The 12,355-nt window shown below is 45.5% G+C and overlaps 1 protein-coding gene across 3 annotated transcripts in view; it reads right to left on the bottom strand.

Annotated features, from left to right (window-relative positions):
• Positions 1–3,919, bottom strand: part of Dctd (dCMP deaminase) — a 32,889-nt gene extending 28,970 nt beyond the window's left edge. For 2 of the 3 annotated variants that reach the window (XR_002381225.1, XM_021219164.1), the window contains exons 1-3: positions 3,628–3,919; positions 1,993–2,124; positions 1,677–1,812 (exon numbers count right to left, since the gene is read on the bottom strand). Coding sequence is in view for 2 of the 3 variants with exons in the window: in XM_021219164.1 (XP_021074823.1) it covers positions 1,677–1,812; positions 1,993–2,100 (244 nt within the window). In the remaining variant the exon portion in view is untranslated. Of the gene's footprint in view, positions 1–1,676; positions 1,813–1,992; positions 2,125–3,594 lie in introns of all 3 variants that reach the window. The other variant, XM_021219165.1, reaches the window with a different exon arrangement.
• Between the last annotated feature and the right edge of the window lie 8,436 nt (positions 3,920–12,355).

Raw genomic sequence — 12,355 nt, 5'->3', positions numbered from 1 at the left:
CCTGCCTCTGCCTCCCGAGCGCTGGGATTAAAGGCGTGTGCCACCACACCTGGCTATGGCTCACACTTTCAATCATAGCACTTGAGCAGCGGAGGCAGAGGCAGGAGGATGTCTAAGTTCAAGGCTACCCTGGTCTACAGAGTGAGTTCCAGTACAGCTAGAACTACACAGAGAAATGCTGTTCTGAAAAACAAAACAAGAGCTGGAGAGATGGCTTAGCGGTTAAGAGCCTTGGCTGCTCTTCCAGAGGTCCTGAGTTCAATTCCCAGCAACCACATGGTGGCTCACAACCACCTGGAATGGGATCTGATGCCCTCTTCTGGTGTGTCTGAAAACAGCCACAGTGTACTCGTATACATAAAATAAATAATTGTTTTTAAAAACCAGAACTCATGAGTCAAAAAAAAAAAAAAAAGAAAAAGAAAACAAACAAAAAAGTGGTGGTGATGATGGTGATGATAACAGAAAGACAGACAGACAGGAAAAGAAATGGGGTTAAACTAGCAAATGGGACGACACTGGGGGTGGGCCTGTAAGGTTATACCTCCCCACAGTTTTGCAGAGGTTGGCTTCTGGTCCACAGTCTATGAACAGACAGTAACTACTTCACACTTCTGAGGCCAAGGACAGAGTCACCCCCAATGTCATACCATCCCCACCATGATGGACTAAAGTCCCTCTGAAAATGAGAGCCCAAATAAACCCTTCCTTCCATAAGCCATTTCTGCCAGTTTGGTCACAGCGAAAAGTAACTGATCCAGCACCTCTCTTAATCTCAAGGTCAACGGTGAACGAGGCAAGTCAAAGGTCTTCACTGCTAAACTTCCACCTTTGGTTCTGAACACAGTCCACCGTGGGACTGGAGACTTAAGCAACAGGAAGAGTGACTGTACCACCCACCTCCGGATGTCCAGCTCAGTCTGGTATCTGCTTCCCAGAGATGTACTTGAGCCAAGTCCTCAGGAGGCCAAGAGGCTGAACGTTTCCTGGGTCTCAGCAGAACAAGGGCAAGCCCTGCTTGGTTAGCAGGGGCGACACTTGGCAAACTGACTCCGCCTTCCCACACTACAGAAGCAACCTCCAGAGCCCCCTCTTGCAGGCCCCTGTTCTCTCAGCAAGGGCTGTGGCCTTCAATGGACGCTCTGGTGTCTATAGGCTCTCGGGCCACTGTGAAATTCACCAGACTCAGAACGGGGGGAACATGGTCCAAGGTAATCGGGGCAAGCCTGTATAACAATGACCATTCCTCCCTCAGTGGTGCTCCTTGAAACTGAAGCGAGGGGGATGAGGGGGGTGGGGGAGCTAGAGAGATGCCTCAGTGGTTAAATGGTGCTTACTGCTCCTGAGGTAGACCCAGATTTAGTTCCCAGCACCCACATCAGGACCAACGTCAGTTATACGTGATCCGACACTCTCTCCTAGCATCTAGAGTCACTTGTACCTACTGAGTGCATATAAGATAAACTCAGGCAGGCCCACGCAGGTACATAAACAAAACTATATAAATCTTAGATAAAACTATCAAAGAATTAATTAAAACATTATTTCTAGGGTGGTAGAGGAAAATAGGGTAATTCACTACCATCTTTTCCATCCATTGACTAAAAGGAAAAGACTAACTTTTTCAAGCGCACAGGCTACCACAGAGAGCAGGATGGGATCTGAAGGCACCTTACCATAAGGATATTTAGTATCCAGCTTATTTTCTGCTGTTCTCCTCCAAGGCAACAGGTCGTCACTGCACCCATTTGGCATGCCATTGTACCCGATCCCAACAATCTTGTTTTCTGTATTCACAATGCAGGCCCCCACCTGGCGGGAAACAGAGAAATGTTTGTAACTATGAATAGCTGGTATGTCACTGGGGATGCAGGAGATGAATTGATGAATCCGAGTTCTGAGTTGCCAAACTGCCCATTTTCCTCACCTGTTCTTTGTGTACATCCCAGCAATATCTGAACATCCTCCCACAAAACCACAAAGCTGGTTTACCTGGGAACTTGGGTCCTTGCTTCTTTGGGCCGACAAGAAGGCCACTGCCATGAAATACTCGGGCCATTCCAGATAGTCATCCCGTTTTTTGCAGGAAATGTCACTCATGTTGGGTGTAGAAGTCTTATGTCACTAAACATTGAAAAGAACAGTTGTCAATCTGCTCTCCGGGAAATGCATCAGTCAGCTCTAAACTCTGGGCAACTTCGGCTAGGCTAAGAAGGAAACATGCATGAAACATGAACCCTAGACTTAAAGAGAGCACATCCTGGTCTTAAGAGAAAATTATGAAATATAGTATTTGAAAAGTCTGGATTTGGCACTAATAAGTTTCCAGATAATTCACATACTGCCGGCTTTCCTATAGAATTTAAGTTCCTGGGCTGGAGAGATGGCTCAGCGGTTAANAGNACTGACTGATCTTCCAGAGGTCCTGAGTTCAATTCCCAGCAACCACACAGTGGCTCACATCCATCTATAATGGGATTCAATGGCCTCTTCTGGTGTGTCTGAACACAGCTACAATGTACTCATATACATAAAATAAATAAATCTTTTAAAAAAAAAGTAACATCTAATGAATTCCAGACAGTTTAAATATCTCATTCTCTCTATATATAAATATATATACACACACATACATATATTCATATACATACATACATACATATATTCAAGTCTCATTTCTAGCTAAAGTAGGCATTAGCTTCACATCTTACAAATTCAGAAAACTCAGGAAATTTGCCTTCCAAGCCCAGTGTACTGTAATATAAACAAACAAATAACATTTGCAAACAGGCCAGTTTGCTAACTAATCAGGTAATTTTTTTTTTCCCTTTTCCTTTCTCCTTCGTTCCTCTAAATAAATTGGTGAATCAACTCTGAGGAATGAATCAAGTAGGGGGAAAAGGGAAAATGCTCATACTAAAACCATAACAATGTAACAATGAGCTTCAAAGCCAGGCCTTAGGTGAAGGTCTCTGCAACGGGACTGAGGTTGAGAGGTGGTGGGAAGAGTCACAGAACTGCAGGTAAGAGAATCCTTTCAAAAATAAACTAGGGGAGGAAGGCTAACCAGGGTCACCCCATTCACCGAGAAATCTTCAGGGGGCTATTTTCCAAACTTCCCCGTCAGGCGACAAACGTTAAACGTATGCTGCCGTACAGGGCAACATCTCTTGGGAACAGGTAGAGGAAGCACAATTAGCCAAGGACTCCGTCACCCCTGCAACCCCACTCAACAGGGAGACACGCTGTTTCCCGCCTTGCTTTAAGCTTTGGAGGGGGATGGGAGGCAGGCAGAGAGGACCCATTTCTCCACCGCCGGGGGTGGGGGTAGGGGGTTGCCCCGTGCTTGCTTTGTAAAGCTCCCAGGGGCTCTGTACCCACCCACGAGCAGCCTCAGAACCAGGAAACTGAGGCCGGGATGTCACCAGTCCAGGGAGAAACTGCTCCACCTCGGACAAGTGCTCCCCTAACTCTGCTCCCAGTTCTTAAGTCTCCCTCCTCCCCACCACGTGGGCGCCCACGTGGGCTGCACCCTCCCACCCTCCCTCCGCCGGGGCGAGCCGGGTGCAGCCCACGTGCAGGCTGAGCACCCACGAACAGGGTCCTCCGCCCAGGGGATGCGCCCACCGTCCGCTCCTCCGGGGTGCAGACCACGCTCGCACCGTCCGCCCCACACGGCCGCTGCGCGCGCGGTTAGGAAGTCTGGAGGGAGGCGGGTCCGGCGCGCGGCGGAAGGGGCGGCGGGGCGGAGCGTGGCGTGCAGCTCCACGCGGTCACGACCCCTGGGTGGACCCGAGCCACGGATCTTTGTAGAGAGGGAGGATCTGCAGTCTGCCTGGCGCGCGGGGAGCTAGAGCCTGTCCCGCAGGGGGACCTCAGTGTCGCGGTGACCTTGGCGGATCCCAGTGCGATTTGTCCTGGGCTTTTTTTTTTTCTTCCATTGGACCAGGTATGGGCTCAGGGAGGGACCGCGCTTGGCCACACCCACCCACGGGCCTAAGAGTTTGGGCGTTTTAGTTGCCCCTCCCAGTCCTCTAAATCCATCACCAACTTCCTTAAGGAGTTAAGTACATAAAGGTGGTTTAAAAGACCCAAAGATTCCAGTTGCTGCGGATCTGAAAGGAAGAGGTGAAGGGACCTGGTTCTGGCTTCTATAACAAGCCCGCAGACTGTGTCCTACCTCTAGAATCATCTAGCCTGCCATTGCTTCTTGGCTTCATAATAGAAGGGTTTGGGTGGAGCCACTGTGCCCAGAGGCCCCCTACTTAGAAACTTTATTTGCATTGGTTTTTTTTTGTTTGAGCAGGTTTAGACTTAACTCTCCAAACCTGTGAAAGACCCTGAGATGCAATCCAGTGCCCTCCCCAGCCACTCAAGGTGGACAGTTGCTCACTTGACAGTCCCCTGGTAAAGTCTGTAGTGGTCATATGCCCCAAGGAACTACATCTGATTTTCTTCAACATCATTTCCTGGACTCAGATGTTTGACCCCTAAATCTGGAGGAAATTCCGGCGCAAAATGACAAGTGTCCCTGTTTGTCTTATCTACACTTGCTGCTACACCCCCGTACTCCACCCCTTTGCCTCATAAATAAAAGCTACTGTAATGATCGCGACTTCAAATCTGCACTTCCCCGGCCTCAGCGGCTAATCCAAACAAAAGCTTGTTAACTGTATTAATTTAGCCCCACCGAGGAAGAATGATGAAAATAAACAGTTGGTTCTACCTAATTTCTCACTAGCAAAGACACACCATTCTTCATGTCCGTGGTCCAGCCTGTGGATTCCATAATTAAATTATGTGTTGCTCTTAGTGGATGCCAGGAAAGCCAAGGATGAAAATATTTCATTGTTAACTATAGATTTTTTTTTTTGCCTTGATAAAACTCAGGCTTCAAAGAGCCACATAGATCAAAGTGATGATTTTTAATGTCAAGTTAGTCACTTTAGTTGACTATCTTGTCGCCACTAAAATTCATTATGTCCTGAGCAAGTAGTTTCTCTCCCCCACCCTCTGCTTGGTCTTTGTCACCCTCATCTATAGTCCTTGGGTCTTGTTGGATTCATTTCTCTGCTCACTAACCTACAACTAATATATCACTGGTTACAGATGGTTCTTCAACCACAGCATCATTAAGCTTTCTTCCTTCGCCGTGGAAAGAGTGTCGAACATAATTTAGTTACTTCTCATCGTTCTCCATTCTGGTCAGCTCACACACTCCCCTCTGCAGTAAATCCAGGACCCTGCTTGCCGCACGCACACAGTTGCCCTCCCTGTCCCTGAATTTCACTGGAAACTCCTCGAGGTAAGGATGGTGTCGTTCACAAGACAGGAAACTCTCCAGATTCATGGTTTCACAGCCAGAGGTTTCAGATTCTGCACCAACAGTAAAACCAGAGAACCAAGTGAGAAAAACGCAGGCCTTCCCATGCCTTGCTCGTTCACACCTTGTAAGTGTGAGTATATGTGTTAAATCTCCCGCTAATACCTTTCCTTTTGGCTCATAATGGAGGCTCCTGCTTCACCTACAACACACACAGGGGGATGCCGAACTTGCAGCCATATCTAGATTTTACCACCCTAGGCAAGGTGAGGGGATGTCTCAAGGAGTAGACAGCATTAACATGTTTGCAAGGGTTCTACTCAGGCTTGGGCCCACTCCCCTGCTTACAGAACTTAGTCTTATCTATGTGTGTTACATTACTTAGAATGTATTTCAGTAGCTCAGAGATGGGGGTGGGGCAGATTAAAAAGGCCAGTCAATGTAAAACTCCTATATAATAATATATAATGTATATATGTATATACACATGTATATAAATATATAATATACATTGTATATGTGCATTGTATGTGTACATATGTATACACATATATAATACACAATATAACTATATATTATACCCATACATACACAGACACATATAAAAGGAAACTTACTGAAATGACTCATGGTCTGCAATTCAGCTAATTCAACAATGGCTAACTGTGAACAGAAAGTCTAAGAATCTAGGAATTGCTCAATTCCACGCGGCTGGGTGTGTCAACTGGTCTTCTCCCGAAGAAGTAGGCTCCAATACTGGTTGAAGGAATGGACTTGCTAGCAAGGTGAGGGCAAGCAGGTAAGGAACAACACCTTCCTTCCATGTCCTTGTACAGGATTCTAGCAGAAGGCGTGGCTCAGATTAAAGGTGTGTCTTCATACCTCAAGAAGGTGTGTTTAATACCTCAAGATCCCTATCAGGCAGTTGGCTTCCTACCTCAAAGGTCCAGACTGTAAGTGGATTCACCCACTTCAAACCAAATAGAAAAGAGCACACACACACACACACACACACACACACACAGGTGTGCCCCCCAGTTTTGAAGAGCATCACAGTGAGAGTCTGGGAAGTCTTGAGTCGATAGGTACGGTTAGTTTGTTAGAGAGGAAAGGCATAGGGTTTTAGTCAGGACAGACTATGAATTACTTTATAGTAACCTAGAAACCTTCAGAAAATACCTACTTGGAGCATCTGTTAAATTAACAATACGTACTTAATTGATCTTTTAAAAATAATTTTCTACTATATACTTTATACTATATACTTTAAAAAGTCATAATAATAATCCCAGCACTTGGGAGGCAGAAACAGGCAGATTTCTGAGTTCGAGGCCAGCCTGGTCTACAGAGTGAGTTCCAGGACAACCAAGGCTATACAGAGAAACCCTGTCTCAAAAAACAAAAAACAAAAACAAAAACAAAAAACAAAAAAGTCATAATAAAAAAAAACAGTTCTTCTTCCTACCCAGTAAATGAAGAATAAATGAACTTTACTGCTGGTCTGTTTAACATATAAATGCTGTTTCTAAGTAGCCTGTTGAGCCAGGCATGGTAGTGCACGCCTTTAATCCCAGCACCCAGGAGGCAGAGGCAGGCGGATTTCTGAGTTCGAGGCCAGCCTGGTCTACAGAGTGAATTCCAGGACAGCCAGGGCTATACAGAGAGACCCTGTCTCAGGGGGGAAAAAAATGCTGTTTCTAAGTAGCCTGTTGAAATACTCTTGATTTTACTAGAGTCTGTCTGTCTGTCTGTCTGTCTGTCTGTCTGTCTGCGAATCTACTTACCTACTTACCTAAACTCTCTATCCAACCATCTAACTCTTATATATTTATTCAGAGGGTTAGGGTTAGGGTCTTGGGTATCCAGGCTATAGCTGAGATGTCTTTGAACTCTGATCTTTCTGCCTCTACCCTTCCCAGTGCTGGGAGCACAGGTGTGCAATCATGTAAGCACCCTACCAACTGAATTCCATTCCCAGCACCACAGCAGCATTCATTCAGTTTTTTAATTAATTAATTAACTAATACTGCTATAGACTGTGGGGACTTTTGAAGTTGGACTAAATGTATTTTGCATTATGCTATGTTTAGGTATGGCCCCCATAGACTCATGTTTGAACAAGCCTATGGGGGCCGGGGAGTGGAATGTGATGGTTTGTATAAGCTTGGTCCAGGGAGTGGCACTATTAGAAGGTATGGCCCTGTTGGAGTAGGTGTGTCACTGTGGGAATGGGCTATAAGATCCTCATCCTAGCTGCCTGGAAGCCAATCTTCTGCTAGCAGCCTTCAGATGAAGACATAGAACTCTCAGCTCCTCCTGTACCATGCCTGCCTGGATGCTGCCATGCTCCTGCCTTGATGATAATGGACTGAGCCTCTGAACCTGTAAGCCAGCCCTAATTAAATGTTGTCCTTATAAGACTTGCCTTTGTTGTGGATAGCCCTGGGGTTAATTATATTTGATATTAAATCTGTTCTCCTGTGAGGGGTTGCAAACAAGGAATGAGTCAGCACTCAGGTGATTTCCTGTAAACCTGCTTCCCACCTTAATTTGTAAAATAAAGGAGAGCGGATGATTGGGCAGATAAAAGGGAAGATGGAGCAGAAGGTGAAGGGAGAGTAGAGGGAGAAAATAGAAGAGGGAGAGGACACAGAGGAGGAGGAAGAAGACAAAAAGCTGAGCAGAAGCACATGGCCTGGAGAAACCGCAAGTTTTAAGGGGTCTCATAGATGGGGAAGATGGTAGTGTGATGGTAGATCTGCCCAATCTAGGCGCACGGCATGTATTCATATTAACTGAGTTGTGTTGTCATTGCCGGGGCATATTTGGGTCGGAGATTTACCTCAGCATGCCTTGGTCATGGTGTCTGTTCACAGCAGTAAAACCCTAACTAAGACAGAAGTTGGTACCAGGGACTGGGGTATTGCTGTGATAGGCCTGACCATGCTTTTGTTTGGAGGAATGTGGATTTTGGGACTTTGGACTTGGAAAGCAGTGGAATGCTTTAAATGGGGATCAATGGGTCATCCTAGTAGGAATGTGGAAGATTTAGCTGCTGAGTGTGATCTGAACTGTGCAGACCCGGTCCAAGAGGTTTTAGTGGAGAATTCCAATATGTGGCCCAGAAACTGTTTTTGTGATATTTTGGTGAAGAATGTGGTTACATTTTGCCCTTGTCTGAAAAGTCTACCTGAGGCTAAGGTGAAGTGACTCAGATAATTGCACCGACCAAGGAAGTCTCAGAGATGCCCATCATAGACTTTGTTCTCTGGTTAGGTCACATGAAGAGCATTTTAAACAAGTGTAGCAAGCTGAGAAAGGAAAAATATAAAATATGTGGTTTGAGTATTAAAGGGGCATCAGGAAGTGAAATGGAGCAAAATTCTATGTTCTAGGAAATAGCAGATTAAGGGAGTGGGACTTTGGGGCAAGAGCCTACCCAGCTAATTTTAGATCCAGGTGTGGTGGCACACACTTTTAATCCCAGGAGACAAAGACAAGCAGAACAAGAGTTCAAGTCCAGCCTAGAACAGAGCAAGTCCTAGGTGAAGAAAAGCTTAAATCCAGACTTGGTGGACCACACCTTTATTCCCAGTGTTTAGGAGACAGACATGCAGATCTCTGAGTTCAAAGTCAGTCTACAGAGCAAATTCCAGGACAGCCAAGCTTAAGCAGTGAAGGAGTTGGAAAACAGAAAGCTGGTGATAATGTTGTAATAGAACAAGGGGGCCATGTTCCAGCCCCAGCAAGTAGCAGAACTCAGCAGCTTTGGCCACGTGGCTCTGGCTTTAGAGTCCAGAATAGAAGGGACTACTGGGACAATTGATGCTGGAGGTAAGAGATTAGTGGTGATTAAGAAGAGACCAGCATCACTGACATGAAATCTTCTGGGAAGTGTTTTTTTGAGGGCACAAAGAAGCTGTGTTACAGAGATAACCAAGGTTGTACCTTCTGCAGCAGCTGTTCTTGGTAATGTGTAAGAGTCACCCAGGTGGTACTGGTTTTGAAGGCATGAAGAGGTCATGAAGAGCAGATGAGGCTTGGTACTGTGGGAGGCCATGGAAGGCCATTGGTGAAGGTGCAGCCTCAGTTGCAATTGATGGCCCAGGACTGAAGGGGTCATGCAAAGGAGTTGAGGCTTGGCACCATGAAGAGAGCCTGTGAGAGGATCTTGGTAAAGCCTAGTTACAGCAGAAGACCCCAGTGTATTAGAGATGACAGTACCATGGGATGATCACCAAGAACAGCAGCAACAGTGGAGTGGATCAACCCGAGCTTAGAGTGCTTAGAGGGGGGGGAAAAAAAGCTTTAACATTGAAATTGCCTTGGAGACTCAAAGATGTTAAAGATGCCAGAGTCGTGGGATACATGCTGAGGAAAGCTGCTAACAGGGAGTGGAACCAGGAAAAAGAAGTTGGTTGCAGTCAACAAAGATGAAAAAGGAGTTGGGGATCTGAGGCCAGCTTTGACAGTAGAGTTTGGAGTTTGCCTAGCTCGTTTCTGGGGTTGATTTGGAAATTATAATTGAGTTATTGGATGAATCTCAAAAGAGACTTTGAACTTTGGACTTTTAACATTGTTGAGACTGCTATAGACTGTGGGGACTTTTGAAGTTGGACTAAATGTATTTTGCATTATGCTATGTTTAGGTATGGCCCCCATAGACTCATGTTTGAACAAGCCTATGGGGGCCGGGGAGTGGAATGTGATGGTTTGTATAAGCTTGGTCCAGGGAGTGGCACTATTAGAAGGTATGGCCCTGTTGGAGTAGGTGTGTCACTGTGGGAATGGGCTGTAAGATCCTCATCCTAGCTGCCTGGAAGCCAATCTTCTGCTAGCAGCCTTCAGATGAAGACATAGAACTCTCAGCTCTGCCTGCACCATGCCTGCCTGGATGCTGCCATGCTCCTGCCTTGATGATAATGGACTGAACCTCTGAACCTGTAAGCCAGCCCCAAATAAATGTTGTCCTTTATAACACTTGCCTTGGTCATGGTGTCTATTCACGGTAGTAAAACTAAGACAATATATATACATATATACATATGCACATACACACATATATGGGACATGATATACCCTAGTGAAGTCTTTAGTAAGTTTAGGAAAGGCACAACAGGCGACCCTAGCCATTAGCTTCTAAATACAATTTAAAGGAGCTTCCATTTACAACAATTTTTAGGCGTCTGCCTTGTGTGTGTGTCTGTAAATGTATCATCATTAAATATTGGCTGACTAGATAAACCAGTAGAAAAGAATTGCTTTATGCCAAATCATTTGTAGTTCCTAACACATGACGGAAAACTTTGCAAGCCTTTGACATTCTCCTCTCTCTGCCTCCTTTTTCTGAGTTTAAACAGTTTGGCATCTGGAGCGGCATTCATTCAGCAGGTGAGACCTTGGGCTTAGTGGTCAAGCAACAAAGAGAAAACAGAATTGTTTTCAAGACAAAAAAAAAACAAAAAAAAAACCAACCCAACTCCAGAGTTTTGCTCTTGGCCCCAAACTGGCTGTTTGTACCCAACACTGAAGGAGTCAGTGACAGCTGTCTGCCTTCTTGTATTACACTGTGGCTTGCTTTTCCTCTGCAGATTTGAACTTGTAGCCTCTTTCATACACAACCGGTTGAAGCTGATGGAAATTACATGTCTTATCATTTCTTAAAAGAAAAAAAAATTACATAAAATGTAAATCTGAAAGAAATGGGCAATTTTCTCGTAGCACTTTCTACTTCTGTGTAAGTTACCCAGGTGTCAATCATTACACTCTTTAAAATTCAGATTTGTCAAGCAGCGTGTAAGCTTTCAGCGCTGTACAAGAAAAGATAATGCTTCGGGTGGAACAGTCACTTATGCCGGGGTCTGTGGAGGTGCCTACCTGAAGAGAACTGATCAGATGGCTGGTTTTATAGAAATAGTAACGATCTCATTAAACACAACCTCTGCTCCGGGGTCATAGCCAAGGTGTTAGGGTCCTGGATATAAAATTCCTTATGGACACAGCTCTCACCAGAGGCTGAGGTGAGTGGTGTGTGTTTTAGCTGGAATAACGGGGGGCGGGGGGTGTGCCTAAAAATTGTTGTAAATGAAAGCCCTGTTAAACTGTATTTAGAAGTTAATGGCTAGGGTCACCTCTCTCTACACTGTGCCTTTCCTTAAGTCACTGGAGAGACCTCACTGGGGGTAAATGTCTCAAAAAAGCAGGAGTCAAATCAATATTTTTAGTGTCATAACGCCCCATAAAGGTGTGTGTTGAGAGGGATATTTGTGATCCTGCCCTGAAAACAGTAGATAATGTGTGTGAGTGTGTGTGTGTGTGTGTGTGTGTGTGAGTGTGTGTGTGTGTGTGTCTGTGTGCGAATACACGAACAAAATAATAAAGGGAGCCTGTCCTATTTGAATAACTGCTTATCCTATTTAAGAGGCGCTATGCTTCGACACAGGAACCAGCAAAGGCCAGGTCCTATGTGTGGTCACCTCCGACTGCTGCAGAGTCTGATAGACAACCCTAAGAAGATGGAGAGGCGAAAAGCTGTCAGCCTGGAAGCTTTTTAAAGGACCTATCATCCCAGGAACGCTGCCTTCAAATGAGCCCTGGATTGGAGAGTTAAATATCAGCCGAAGACAGTGGCAAGGGACTCGTGGGATCATCCCCACGAAAAGGAGTGAAATTTAATAGTTTGGTGGTTACAGTAACCACTATCCTGCGAGAAAAAAAAAAAAAAATCAATATCTACACAGTGTTAGAATCACACCAACGGCTCCTGGAGCTGAGCCATTTCAGTGAAGAATAAACCCAGATTCATTAGAGGAGAAAGTCAGAATGTGGTAGGAGGTCAAACATAAATACACCCTGGGCTCCATTGTCCGGAAACCGACCGTGTTCCCCGTTCAGAAGTGGAGCGTGTTCTAAAGGCCTAGAATTTACAGAGCTGGAAGTGACCTTGGCAGTCATCGAGTCCAGCCCCTTCTTTTACAGATGAGGAAAGACTGGCCCTGGAAGACTGCTGGGCCTGCTCCGGTCCACATAACT

The sequence above is a fragment of the Mus pahari genome, chromosome 19, assembly GCF_900095145.1.
Source record: "Mus pahari chromosome 19, PAHARI_EIJ_v1.1, whole genome shotgun sequence".
NCBI classification, from domain to species: domain Eukaryota; kingdom Metazoa; phylum Chordata; class Mammalia; order Rodentia; family Muridae; genus Mus; species Mus pahari.
The sequence above is the reverse complement of the archived record's forward strand: the minus strand, read 5'-3'. Positions and strand labels throughout refer to the sequence as shown.